The following is a 13,233-nucleotide window of genomic DNA, read 5'->3' on the forward strand; positions in this document are numbered from 1 at the left end:
CCTCCTTCTTCCCTTCTCTCTCTCTCTTTCTTTTTTCCTTCCTTCTCTTTCTTTTTCTCTTTGCTTCCTTCTTTCCTTCTCTTTCTTTCCCTCTTTCCTTCCTTATTTTCTTCTCTCTACTTTCTCTCTCTTTCCTCCTCCTGTGGCCCAACTCTAGTGAGAAGGGGTTTAAACTTTAAACCCCTTCTCTCTTTGCTCCCCCCCCCCGGGGAAGGGAAAGGGAGGCTTTTGAATATACTTCCCCCCCCTTTTGCTTCCCCTTCTGACATCACTTCCAGTGATGTCAGGTGGCGTTGCATATGCTAAAGAGGTATTATGATAATAGCCTAGTAGCTCATTAGCATACCGTATGTTAATGAGCTCCTGCAGCTCTTTTTCTAGGAAAAGATCCCTGCTTAGGAGTTGGAAGGAACCTCCAGTGTCATCAAGTCCAACCCCCTGCACAATGCTGGAAGTTCACAAACCTTCTCCTCCACACACCCCTGTGATCACTGTTCCATGCCCAAAAGATGACAAAAAACCTCCAGGATCTGCAGCCAAACTGGCCTGGAGAAAAATTGCTTCCTGCCCCCCAAGTGGCAATTAGCATTTCCCTTGGTGTGTAAGAAAGGGCCACAAGCACTGATGCAACCCTTCCTGCCCTCCCTCTCATGATCTTCCCAAGTTCACAGACAACATTGCTGTCGGCTATCTAGCCTCTGTTTGAAAACCTCCAAAGAAGGAGAGACCACCACCTCCCGAAGAAGCTCGTTCCACTGAGGAACCACTCTAACTGTCAGGAAGCTCTTCCTAATGTTTAGCCAAAAACTCTTCTGATCTAATTTCAACCCATTGGTCTGGTCCAACCTTATGGGGCAACAAAAAACAACTCCACACCATCCTCTATATGACAGCCCAGGTACTTGAAGATGGTTATCATATCACTCTCAGTCATCTCCTCTCTATGCTACCCATCTCCTGGTCTACCTCTAGCTGATTACAACAGCAAAGAAGAAACAGCCAAAAAGAGATGGAAAGAAAGAGATTCACCACCTTATATAGTTTTGTATGTCTAATGAAGTTTTCAATACAAAATCATCCTAATATTTCATTAAATAACTTGTGTTACACAGGTTTCTGTGTGGTTTATTTCAAAACTTAACAACTTAAGAAATATGAAATGATATTTGATGTACTTTTGAAACAAATGAATTTTGCTAAAGTTCAGTAACTAATGTATTCATATTTTAAGACATATCAATAAAAACAAAAATGTTTCAGTGATTGCAGCATGAACCAACCAATATGACATTGAATAATATAGATACTGGTCCATAAATCTTCAAGTCCAATTCTCAAGCGCCACTGACTTTACATTAGGCACAATTTCAAGAATATCACAAAATGAATAAATCATGATATGGCTTCTACATCCCTGCTGTTTGATTTAGTATACACTCTAAGCAAGTATATTGAATGTGAATGTTATCTCCAGTATCCATCACCATTTTAATTATATGTTACCTGTTTGATGTGGCGCTGAGTATGTAGAGAAACTAAAATAGTGAAAGCCATTAAGCATTTCTTTTAATATATAAATCTTGACAATGTTATTCTTAACAGCTCAAACAAACAGAACCATTAATAAAAAACTAACCATGGTAATCCATGCTACCTAGATTAAAATATATATATATTGATGAAAGGGTGGTAAAATTCATTTAATTTTTTTACATTATTAATAGCCCGCATTTCTTACAGAAACTCAAGGTGAGTCAGTTCAATCAACAAAATGGGATATTCAATAACCAGCGCATTAGGATTTTAGAACTGAAGCATTGCATAAGTATTAACATGACACGTTAAATGGTGCAAAAATGATGTAATAGGAACCTACTTAATATAGCAGTATAGACCACGTATAGATAACCTCAACCCTTGGCCAAAACTCCTAGACAATCTTGGGATTCCACTTACATAAAAGTAGATGTGAAAACCCAATCACTTAGGGATGAACTGCGCTAGACTTTATCTTAGCAAATAACTTGCTAAAATAATGAGAATACAGAGACAGGTAGATAATGCAATGTTTAGCGGCTTTCATGTCTTCTGCTTTTGCTTCCCCCCCAAATGTTTCCCTTGCAGTTTTCCCCTTCTGCCTGACTTATTTCCAGATTTGACTGTACTAAGGATTGCACTGTAAAAGATTTATTAGCAAATTTCAAACCCCTATTTTGAGCAAAAAACACAACCCAGCCAAGTTAAAACACATTTCAGCTCCATTTATTTCAATGGGAGAGATTTACAGGGCTATCATAAACAGTTACATCCTTCTAAAACTAAGTGATAGGTTGCCGGCCAGTCTATGTATGCATGGACTTGAGATGCAAATAGGTTAATTTCTTTGCTGTTCCCTAGTGTGTGATGATTCCCTATTACAGGTTAATTAATTTTCTGATTGCAAAGTTTAAAGGAAATTTGGACTGTATAGTCAACATATCTAGTGTTTGCACTTAATTGGTGCACTCTTTTTCAAAGAGTATGCATATTAAGTGTGAGATTTATTTTCTATTGATTTTACTGTGCTAAAACCCTTAGAATATTAGCATAATAATTCAATATCCAGCAGAGAATATGATTGGCCTCAATAATTGTTTCCCTTCTTGTAAATCCAGGGTCTGTCTTAATGCTGAAGAACTTTTTAGGTTCATGTTTAAGAGGGTGCTGAATGCAAGAGTCAAGCAGGGATATTTAACTGCCTCATAAACTTGCATGTTTTGACAGATCCCAATTTAAAATAAACAAAACATACAAAAATCCTTGTAGTCATAGATTATCACCTCAAACTTGCATCTCATAATTTATATTTTTATTATTATCAATTATTTTCTTTCTTCTACATATGCATTTGAAGATGCATCCATTTATTTTATAAAATTAAAATATCTGTTCATCTGTGGTATCTAGTATTAGGAAATCAAATTAATTGCAGTTCAAAACAATAATGAAAGTATTGCTAAAAACTGTTTATTCCCAGAGGGCTAGGGTACATATTTGCTTTAGTTACAGAATTACAAAATTTAAAGTTTCTTTCCAAAACACATCTAGAAGTCTGGAGACAGATAACTGGCATCCATTACTACAAGCGTTTTTTTGTCAAGATTGCTAAGAAAATGAAACAGGAATTTACCCCATAGCAACAGTTTGTCCAAACTGAAAGGAAATCAGCTCTCCCAGGAAATTAGACTTACACACCCTTCGATAGGATTGGTTATTGGAGAAAAGGGTACCACTATCAGTTGTGGACAAATCATTATTTTACAAGTTGCAGAGACTGAAACAGGCAAGGCTTGAGAAAAGCCAATCTGGGAAGACTCTCACCTTTCTGGGCTAATCTGGCCAGGAATTGCAAAATTGTCCTAGGGTACATTAACCATGTGATGGCCAGGTGCTTTCTCAGCTCCCCATCCACTCCATCACACCTTCCAGGAGCAGTGACCAGCCTGGAAGATTTCTGAGTTCATCATGGGGTGAAGCCTAACTAACCAACTAATCTCTTAGTAGTTTTTCCTGTTTCTCTATTACTTCCCCAAGCCCCATCTGAGGAGATGACAGACTTTCCCTTCACTTAACTGTCTCTTCCCCCCACTCCAGAGGCCAGCCATCACAGAGGCCAGCCATCACAGAGACTTAGAGGCTGTCCATCACAGGCCACTATAAGTAGAAGATGAATATGAGCAGCGGACAAGGAAACATGTAACTCTTTAAAATGTCTGGGTTTTTGTCTGTCTTCCAAAATGGAGTTTCCCCCTTTCAGTATGGAAAACAATAATGTCATGCTGGCCAAATCATAATAATTGTTGCCAATATAAGTAATATATTAATCACAGATGGATTTTTATAAGATGGGCACATTAGTTCTCATATCTTAAAATTTTTTAAAGAATGAATGAAGGTGTATAGAGAATGTAACACATTAAGATCTTTTGCACACAGGAATAATTCCTGACATGTTCTTCTAGGTTTTACAGATTTGCCCTAAGGATATGCGAGCAGACATCTGTGTTCATCTGAATCGTAAAGTTTTTAAGGAGCACCCTGCATTCAGACTGGCTAGTGACGGATGTCTGCGAGCTCTTGCAATGGAATTTCAGACTGTTCACTGTGCTCCTGGGGATCTCATTTACCATGCTGGAGAAAGTGTGGACAACCTTTGCTTTGTGGTTTCGGGGTCCTTGGAAGTAATCCAGGATGATGAAGTTGTTGCAATTCTGGGTAGGATTTCATACTACCGTTTTTTCTATGTACACATTTGTATGTATGTTTTATGTACTGGATGACGTCTTCTGTTCAGAAGGAGGAGACTTGACATACACAGTCTAACATTGTACCTACTGTCCTATTTATGATCATTTTGTTTGAGTGCAGGGATGTGCCTTGAGGGGCCTTCACAATAGTTAACTCTAAACATAATATGGTATTTCTAAGATTCTGTCTGTTGCTCTGAAGCAGGGTGCTAATATGCTCCAAGAATTCTCCAGTGTTTTAATATTTTTTCCTTAAATGAATGCAGAGTATTTTCTAAGCCTACACTCACTAAGTGAAACAGTATATATCCCCCTCTTTTAAGCAGACACTAAGTTCATCAAGAACCTCTTGAGTCCCCTTGAAGAGGCTGTAGCTTGAGGGAATGAACTGACATGATGTAAACTGACAAAATGAAATTCTTCAGTAATCATCACTGAGGTGTACCTTTCATATGGTCTTTTCCAGGGCATGTATACCTCTGGAAGCTGTGGAGAGGCTACAGCCTCCATCATGTTCCCATTTTCCTTGAGAGGAAACATGACATCTTCTCTAGAGGGCTCTGCATCTGAAGTATCCTCTAGAAGAAATGAATCGTTGTCCTGAGAAAAAGGTGGCAGCTCTCCTTGTGCATCTGCAGCACCCCCCTTTTACTGAGGGGGAAGCTGTGATGTGATGGGAGAGTCCCCTACATTCCAATCTTCCTGCGAATTCAGTAGGACAGTGGTGGATGGCCAATCTACAGAGGCCCTATTAGAACTGCCAATAATCTATATATCTAATAGCCAAGTTGCCCCCGGAGTGCGGATCGCTAAATCAGCGCTCCGGGGGCACTTGGGGGGGAGGGGGAGGTTTGTGCACACATGGGCCAGTCCCCACGTGTGCACAAAATTCTAAAAAGTTTTTTTAAAAATCAGGGGGATACTTAAATCCCCCCAAAAGTGACAGAGCGTCCCCTGCGCACGCACAGGGAACGCTTTGTGACTGCCGCCGCCGCTTGGGAGGGAAGCGGCGAGCAGTGAGCGGCAAGCAGGGAGGGGGGGCAGAGCGGCGAGGGCCGATCAGCTCGCCGATCGGCCCTCGGTTCGGAGCCGGGGGGTGGGGAGACAGAGAGATAGAGTTGCGAGGCTCGGCAGCTCCACGCCGCGTGGGCCTCACCTCGGAACCGGTGGGGGGGGGAGAGAGGGGTTTTTCATATTGATTTGGGTACACCTATGGAAAAATCCTTAGTTATAATGAAGGGATCCTGCTATTTGAAGTCTAATAGCTTTAAATATACCACTGTCTGGGCCACTTCATAGAAAGGAAGCAGTTTTACCTGATCTTAAGGAATTCCTTCTCCCACCTGTCTGCTGCCTCTTGCCTCTTTCTTTTGGTCTCCCATCTCTTCCCCTCTGCTTCCTTCAGAGCCATGGAGCTGGATGCCAGAGGAGCAACTGTGAGTAAAATCCACCACCCATTATGTTTGTGAATTTCAATGGCTTCCCTGTGGAATCTGACATAGTAATTGAAAGTGTTGTCCAACCTTTCAGTGTCTTGGAACAAAATACTGTGTCCTGTTTGAGTTAGGCTATGTTTAGCCACTGCTGATTTTTCAGGTTGGCCAAGTCTGTAGTGTTTTTCATGTTCTTTTATTCTTGTCTGAATGCTACGCTGTGTGGTCCCGATGTAAACTTGTCCACAACTGCAGACTTTTATACTGTGTTCTTAAAGATAAACTATTTTTCTGAAATGGAACTCATTTAGTCATTTAGTCTCAGAGAATTGCCTCATGCTGGAGGTCCACACTTATCAAAGCATAAATTAAACCCAGGAGCTGCCTGGCTGCTGGAGAGAAACCCCTAACCAGAGGACATTCAGATTCTATTTGTGGCCTGTGGTGGCAGCAGAATGGCAGGGAATTAGCTTTTTAGCTAATTGTGTTTATTAATTTTGGTTATAAACAGATATTGTACAAATACATTACAATATAAATAATTTATTTATCTATTAAAAGACCCCTGGCAGGAAATTCTTTATGGCTGATAAAACACATGGCTACCACCATGGTTTACCTTTTAATATGGTAACTAATAATAAAAATTGCAATACATTCAAACAGAGATTTAGTCCTGTAACCTCTCATCCCAATTTACTGGGGTAAGATATTTCCAGATATCATTATTAGAATTTATAAAAGTACAGTTCTGCAACCAAAGTCCAAATTATTTTAAATGTAGATATGCTTTATTTTCATCCACAAAGGCCTGCATTAGAGTGAAAGTGTTATGCACACAAAAGAAGTTGCTGTGGTATAAACACGTTGAAAGCAAAATGAGGAGAAAAAGACTGTGATAACCCACTAGATAAAGATAAATAATAAGGCAGGTCCAGCCTTAAGGAGGTGATACATATCCCTTGATTCTGTCAGACTTTTCCATGATAACGTAAATTCTCTCTGAGCTTTAATCCTTTATCTGTCACTCACATTAACTTTGCACAAAAGCCAGTAACCCAACAATCTTAATCTCTGAGGACAAATGTAGCTATCATGTAAAAGAAAATGTGCAGTTGGGAATGAGAACAGGCAATAATCCCCCCCACACACACACACACATTTTTTATTTACATTTTAAAATAATGTTTTGTGTGTGACTGTTCCATTCTGAACAGTTGTTTGTATCTGTCTAAGCCCTATAGCAGAGGGCACAACTAGATGATGTATGGGAAATACATGACAAGGCTGCCTGGTATTTTTTAAAGTTAAGCAAAACTATTGGTTAGGTGGGCCTGAACTGGATTCAGATATCTGTATTTTATTTATTTTATTTACAAAATTTATATCCCACCTTTCTGCCCTTACAAGGCAAAATGTATGTTTCCCCTATGGAGTGAGTAGCTTCTGGGGATGACTTGAACACTGGCGCAAGAAAAGGGGTTAGAAGATCCTTTCTCTAAGGCTGCAGTGCCAATTTGCTTGAGGCCTCCTCTTACATACTTCTAACTTTAAAAACAAACACAGGAGATAATGGCTTAGATCCCACTGAGATTTCCCCCATGGGCATAAGAATTTCCACTTTCTGAGTACAGCTTTCTCAGCTCCCCCATCCTGTGGCAGCCTGAAATGCCCTCTGAAAACCTATTCCCAGGGATTCCTTGTATCCCAAGAACAAGATTGGGGGGGGGGGCATTTCAAGCTGCAATAAGAGGGGGAGAAAGTTGCAGTCTGTGAGTGGAAATCCTTCTGCCCATGAAAAAACTTGGGAGACACCTACGTCTATGTCTTTCCCTGTAGCTGAAATAGTATTTCCAATTCCAGCGAGTTCTAGATGCTGCACTTTGTTGTATTCTGGGGGTAGATTAATTAATTAATGGATTCTAAAATATTTCTACCTGTCTTTTTTTTTTTTGCAAGCAGGACTCAGTGGCTTATGATAGAAATATCACTAAGCAACTATAACAGTACTGTAAAAGAGCACTAAACACCTCTCATGTAGTATGTCTGAGTGGAACTGGTTACAACCCTTTCCCTCAAGCAAAGGTCCTTTCAGTGCCTCAGGCACAGAGGAAGGTGGGGCTCAGCAGCTGGTCTCAGCCAAGATAATCCACCATGTGACAAAAGTTGCTTCCATTTCATAAGCAGTCCTGAAAGCCAGTCTGAAAGGAGTGAAAGGCAGATGCCATCCAGGTAACCATGGAGTGCAGCCACTCTCTCAGTCACTGTCCCTCAGAGAGACAAATTAGAAAGCCCACAATTTGCTACATCATTCTCATTTAAGGTGCTTTTCTTCAGCAAATAGAAAATAATTATCTCTGTCAAAGCCCCTGAAAATACACCCTAACTTAAAATGGTTAATGATCTCCATCTGAAGCTCTTGTGCCATCTCCCAGCATGCTTTAACCAGCAAGAATGAACAAGAAATGAGTTTACAAGTGGTAGCCTTCACAGTCCCAAGAACTCGATCACTCTTGCTCAGGGAGACCACCCAAAGCTCTGCTACTTGATCTGCTTTTAATGTAGCAGCCAAGCTGGAGCAGATTTGAAAGATTTTGTCAACAAAGAAATGTGCATAAACGTTACATTGAATCACCAGTCCAGGGGTCTTTTTGTAGAAAAAGAGCTGCAGGAGCTCATTAGCATAAGGTATGCTAATGAGCTACTAGGCTATTAGCATAATTGCTCATTAGCATATGCCACGCCCCCTGACATCACCGGAAGTGATGTCAGAAGGGGAAGCAAAAGGGGGGGAGGCATCTTCAAAAGCCTCCCCTTCCCTTCTCCAGCCGGCCTGCGGGAGGGGGGGGGAAGCGAAGAGAGAAGGGGTGTAAAGTTTAAATTCCTTCTCATTAAAGTTGGGCTGCAGAAGGAGGAAAGAGGGAAGGAAAGAGAGAGAGAGTAGAGAGAAGAAAAGAAGGAAGGAAAGAGGGAAAGAAAGAGAAGGAAAGAAGGAAGGAAAGAGGGGATAAAAAGAGAGAAGGAAAGAGGGAAGGAAAGAAGAAGGGAAAGAAAGAAAAAGAGAAGGGAAGAAGGAGGAAAAGAGGAAAAAGAGAGAAGGGAAAGAAAGAGAGAAGGGAGGCAAAGAGGGAAAGAAAGAGAGAAAGAAAAGGAAAGGAGAGAAGGAAAGGAGGAAAAGAAAGAGGGAAAAGAGATGGGGGGAGGAAGGCCCTTCCACCCCACCCCCATCAAGTCCCCGCCACCCCCGCGGATCCCTCACGCGGGTCGCTCACTTACCGCAGCACTCCAGCGCGGACCCCGGGAGGCCAGCGATGGGCTGCAACGTGGGGAGCTGGGGGTGGGGCTTGCTGCCACTGCCATTTGTGCCAGCTCCTGGGCTGCTGGAGCGGTGCTCCGGTGCGCTCCAGCCCCAAAAGACCCCTGCCAGTTCCCATCTGATTCTAGGGCTCTGTTCATGGAGTCACTGAATACCCAAACAGGCAAAATAATGGTGCTGAACAATGGTAGCGGAAAAGTATTCTTTCTTTGCCACCTCAGTTTTCAGATGAACTCAGTTTTTCAAATGAGCTCTGCCAGATTCTTTCAACAATGCTCTTCACTTCACTCAACTCCACATAAACTATGGAGTTGGATCATATTGATTGGATGGAAGAGGACATTGGGAACAATGGAGCATCTAGACCTTGGCATGATCTGAATAGATAGCCCCCTAACCATGCCACTAGTTGCCTACTTGGTGCAGAAGATCAGATCCAGTATGTATCATTTTTCAGGAGTTGAGTCTGAAACTACCTGGATCAGATACATGTTAGCCATGATGGCTATAGAGTTGATCTATGGAAAGACATCTTACATCCTCCATAGGGTGAGAATGCCTCTTCTAAGCTATTGCCGTGAAAGCACCTGAGCCAGCAGTCCTGAAGGGCTAGCAAGGGGATCATCTCCATGTGAAAAAGAGTGTTACGGACGGTCTTCAAATACGAGTGAAGTAGCTTGTATGAAATCATGGATGCAGAATAGCAGTACAGTCCCAGAATCTTGTGTCCTTATTCCTTTACGCTTTTTGATGTTTTAAAAATAAAGTAGCTCTGTTTCTTTCTTCAAATGTGCTAATTTATCCACTCATATGATACACATAATCTCATATGATGAATTAACTTTTCTTTAATCTGGTGACAGTGCTACCAATCTATGATTTCAAACATGAAACACCAGCTCATACCAAAATAAACACAGTATAATATAGGATAGGATCCAAGATGACAGGCTAATTGCAGTAAACATGAATTTACAGAAATAACGGAAGGCACAGAAAAGGTAAGTAGAAGAAAATCTACCCTTTAGATTTAGGTAGGCTTTTCTATAAGCATTCCTAATGTTTAATTCCCTAATGCCAACCAAGTATGCAGTTCCCTAAAGCAACATTTTTTTTTTTTAAAAAAAATAGACATAAAAGCTGCACACCAGGCAAGGCAATTTTGTAATGTTGTACTAGGAAGAAAGCTTGTAGACGCAAGACAACGAGTGCTAGAAGGAAGGAAAGACACAGAGAGAAAGAAAGATAAAGAGGGAGGGAGAGAGAGAGAGAGGGAGAATGAAAAAGAGTAAGGAAGCAAGGGGGGGTGAAGGAAAGAGGATGAAAGAGGGAGGGAAAAAAGTCAAAGAGATGGGGCGGCCGGGCAGAAAAGAATGAAAAGAGATAGGGAGGAAGAGAAAGAGGGAGGGATAGAGGGAGGGAGTGAGGGGAAGAATGCAAAGAGTTAGGGAGGGAGGAAGGAAAGAAGAGAAAGAGGGAGGGAGGGACAGAAGGCAAAGGAAGGCAGGAAAAGAGGGAGGGAAAGAAGGAGAGAGAGAAGACAGAGATGCTTGGAAGATAAAGGGAGAGGTAGGGGAAGCCTTTCCATGGCCATCCGCCTCACCAGGCGGGCAGGGAAAGGGGGTGTGGGGCCTCTGGAGGCTTTCCCCTTCCGTCCGGTGAGCCAGGCGGGCAGGGAAAGGGGGTGTGGGGCCTGTGGAGGCCTTTCCCCATCCGTCCGGCTTGCCGGACGGTCGGGGGAAGGTGGCACAAGGCCTGTGGAGGCTTTCCCCTTCCGTCCAGCTCGCCAGGCGGGCAGGAAAAGGGGGTGCAGGGCCTGTGGAGGCTTTCCCTGTCCATCCTGCTCACCGGGTGGGCAGGGAAAGGGGGAGTGGGGCCTGTGGAGGCTTTCCCCGTTCGTCCGGCTTGGCGGGTGAGGGGGGAAAGGGGGGGCTGAGGTGGGGGGCTTTCCCTATCCATCCAGCTCACCGGGCGAGCAGGGAAAGGGGGCATGGGGCCTGTGGAGGCCTTTCCCTGTCCGGCTCGCTGGGCGGGCAGGGAAAGGGGGCGCGGGCCTGTGGAAGCCTTTCCCCATCCGTCTGGTTCACCCGGCAGGCAGGGAAAGGGGGTGCGGGGCCTGTGGAGGCTTTACCCATCCGTCCGGCTCGCCAGGCGGGCAGGGAAAGGGGGTGCGGGTCCTTTGGAGGCCTTTCCCCATTCGTCCGCCTTGCTGGACAGTGGGGGGGAAGGCGGCGCTGGGCCTGTGGAGGCTTTTCCTGTCTGTCCGGCTCACCGGGCGGGCTGGGAAAGGGGGCGCGGGGCCTGTGGAAGCCTTTCCACATCTGTCCGGCTTTCCAGGCAGGCGGGGAAAGGGGGCACAGGGCCTCTTGAGGCTTCCTGTCCGCCCAGCTCACTGGCAGGCAGGGAAAAGTGGTGTGGGTCCTGTGGAGGCCTTTCCCCGTCCATCCGGCTCACCGGGTGGGCAGGGAAAGTGGGCGTGGGTCCTGTGGAGGTTTTCCCCATCCGTCCAGCTTGCCGGGCAGGCAGGGGAAGGAGGCACGGGGCCTGTGGAGGCCTTCACCTGACTTACCCTGCAGACAGTCCCGTCCTGTCCGAGGACCAGAGCAGAGTGAGCCGAAGACGCTGGCCAGGGCTGATGTGGGCGGGACTCCACAAAGCAGCCAGCCAACCCAGCCAGCGTCTTCTGACTGGCCGTTCATGTGGCCAACCTATTTTGGCATGCATTGAACGTTGGGAGACGAAAACACAATTATATATAAGGATAGGATAATATATGCATATGATACACAGATCTCAGGCATACATCAAGGAGACTCTTGTCCATGATGGTCATCAGTTCCTTAATGAGCCAGTTTGGTGTAGTGGTTAAGTGTGCGAACTCTAATCTGGGAGAACCAGGTTTGAGTACCCACTCCTCCAGTTGCACCTGCTGATGTGACCTTGGGTCAGTCACAAGCTCTGGTACAGCTGTCCTTGAAAAAGAGCAGTTTGTGTCAGAGTTCTCTCAGCCCCACCCACCTCACAGGTTGTCTGTTGTGGGGAGGGGAAGGGAAAGGAGTTTGTAAGCCGCTCTGAGACTCCAAGTGAAGGGCGGGGTATAAATCCAATCTCCTCCTCCTCCTCCTCCTCCTCCTCCTCTTCTTCTTCTTCTTCTTCTTCTTCTTCTTCTTCTTCTTCTTCGATTTGATCTCTGTTTGCTTAGCCCCACTTTTTAAAGGGCCTGATAGAGAAATCTAGGATTTTATCCTCAGAGCTGGTGAGACATCTAAAATACCTCTCTTCTTTTGGCAGTCGGAAGGCATTGCAAGTGGGGTAGACAAGGTTTACTAAAATCTTAAACACCCTTCCGCCAATTTTGTAGATCTCCCTCCTGGGAATGATTTGGCCCATTTTGAAAATCACTACTCAGATCCATGGAAGTTTATGGTACAATAAATCTGCAAAGGTGCCACAAGACTCCATTTTATTTTTGCTGCAACAGACAAAATTCTGTTTTAGAATTTTCACATCTAGTGCTAATCTGTTCATTACACATAATGGGCCAATGGACCAGTATTAAAATGTCTATGGTGGTGTAAATTTGCATTTTACATATTTGGTAGCATGCCAGGACGTTAATATCAATCTTTGCAGAATATGAAACCAAGAAGCAAGGGAAAGGATTCAGCTAGACTATTATCTCTCCTTTAGTTTCCTCTTAATTGAATATGCTTTTCTCTCAGGAATCATCCTCTTATCTCTTGTGCAGTTGCAAAATAAACTGCATTTTTATTATTGTATGACTGAATGATGCATTCAGTCATAGAAGCAGACTACGTAAAGCAAACTACCCACTGTGCCTTAAAGGTCTGGATGACTTTATAGGCAATATTTTTAAATGCCTGTGCAGCTAGCTTTATTGTTAAAATTTGTGATTCCTAGAACAATGTTTCTCTGGATGAAGATCACGATGGGTAATCATGTTAGTCTGTCTACTGTCCATTGCAGTAAGAATAAGAGTCAAGTAGCACCTTAAAGACTAACAAAATTTGTGATAGGGGATAAGCTTCTTCAGATACAGACTATGAGCAATGACTCACAAAAGCTCATACCCTGCCACAAATTTTGTTAGTCTCTGGATGAAGTTACTGCTGTTGGCTGATAGAATGTACTGTGTTCTTTTGCATAATAACATTATTATAAATCAAGTTTTCCCGGT

The 13,233-nt window shown here is 43.5% G+C and overlaps 1 protein-coding gene across 1 annotated transcript in view; it reads left to right on the forward strand.

The window, feature by feature from the left end:
• KCNH1 (potassium channel, voltage gated eag related subfamily H, member 1) overlaps positions 1–13,233 on the forward strand; it is a 359,758-nt gene that overhangs the window by 176,317 nt on the left and 170,208 nt on the right. The window contains exon 9 of the mRNA XM_015427609.1: positions 4,002–4,254. Coding sequence (XP_015283095.1) covers positions 4,002–4,254 — 253 coding nt within the window. The remainder of the gene's footprint in view (positions 1–4,001; positions 4,255–13,233) is intronic.

This window comes from Gekko japonicus, unplaced genomic scaffold (assembly GCF_001447785.1).
Source record: "Gekko japonicus isolate JY-2015 unplaced genomic scaffold, Gekko_japonicus_V1.1 scaffold45, whole genome shotgun sequence".
Classification (NCBI taxonomy): Eukaryota; Metazoa; Chordata; class Lepidosauria; order Squamata; family Gekkonidae; genus Gekko; species Gekko japonicus.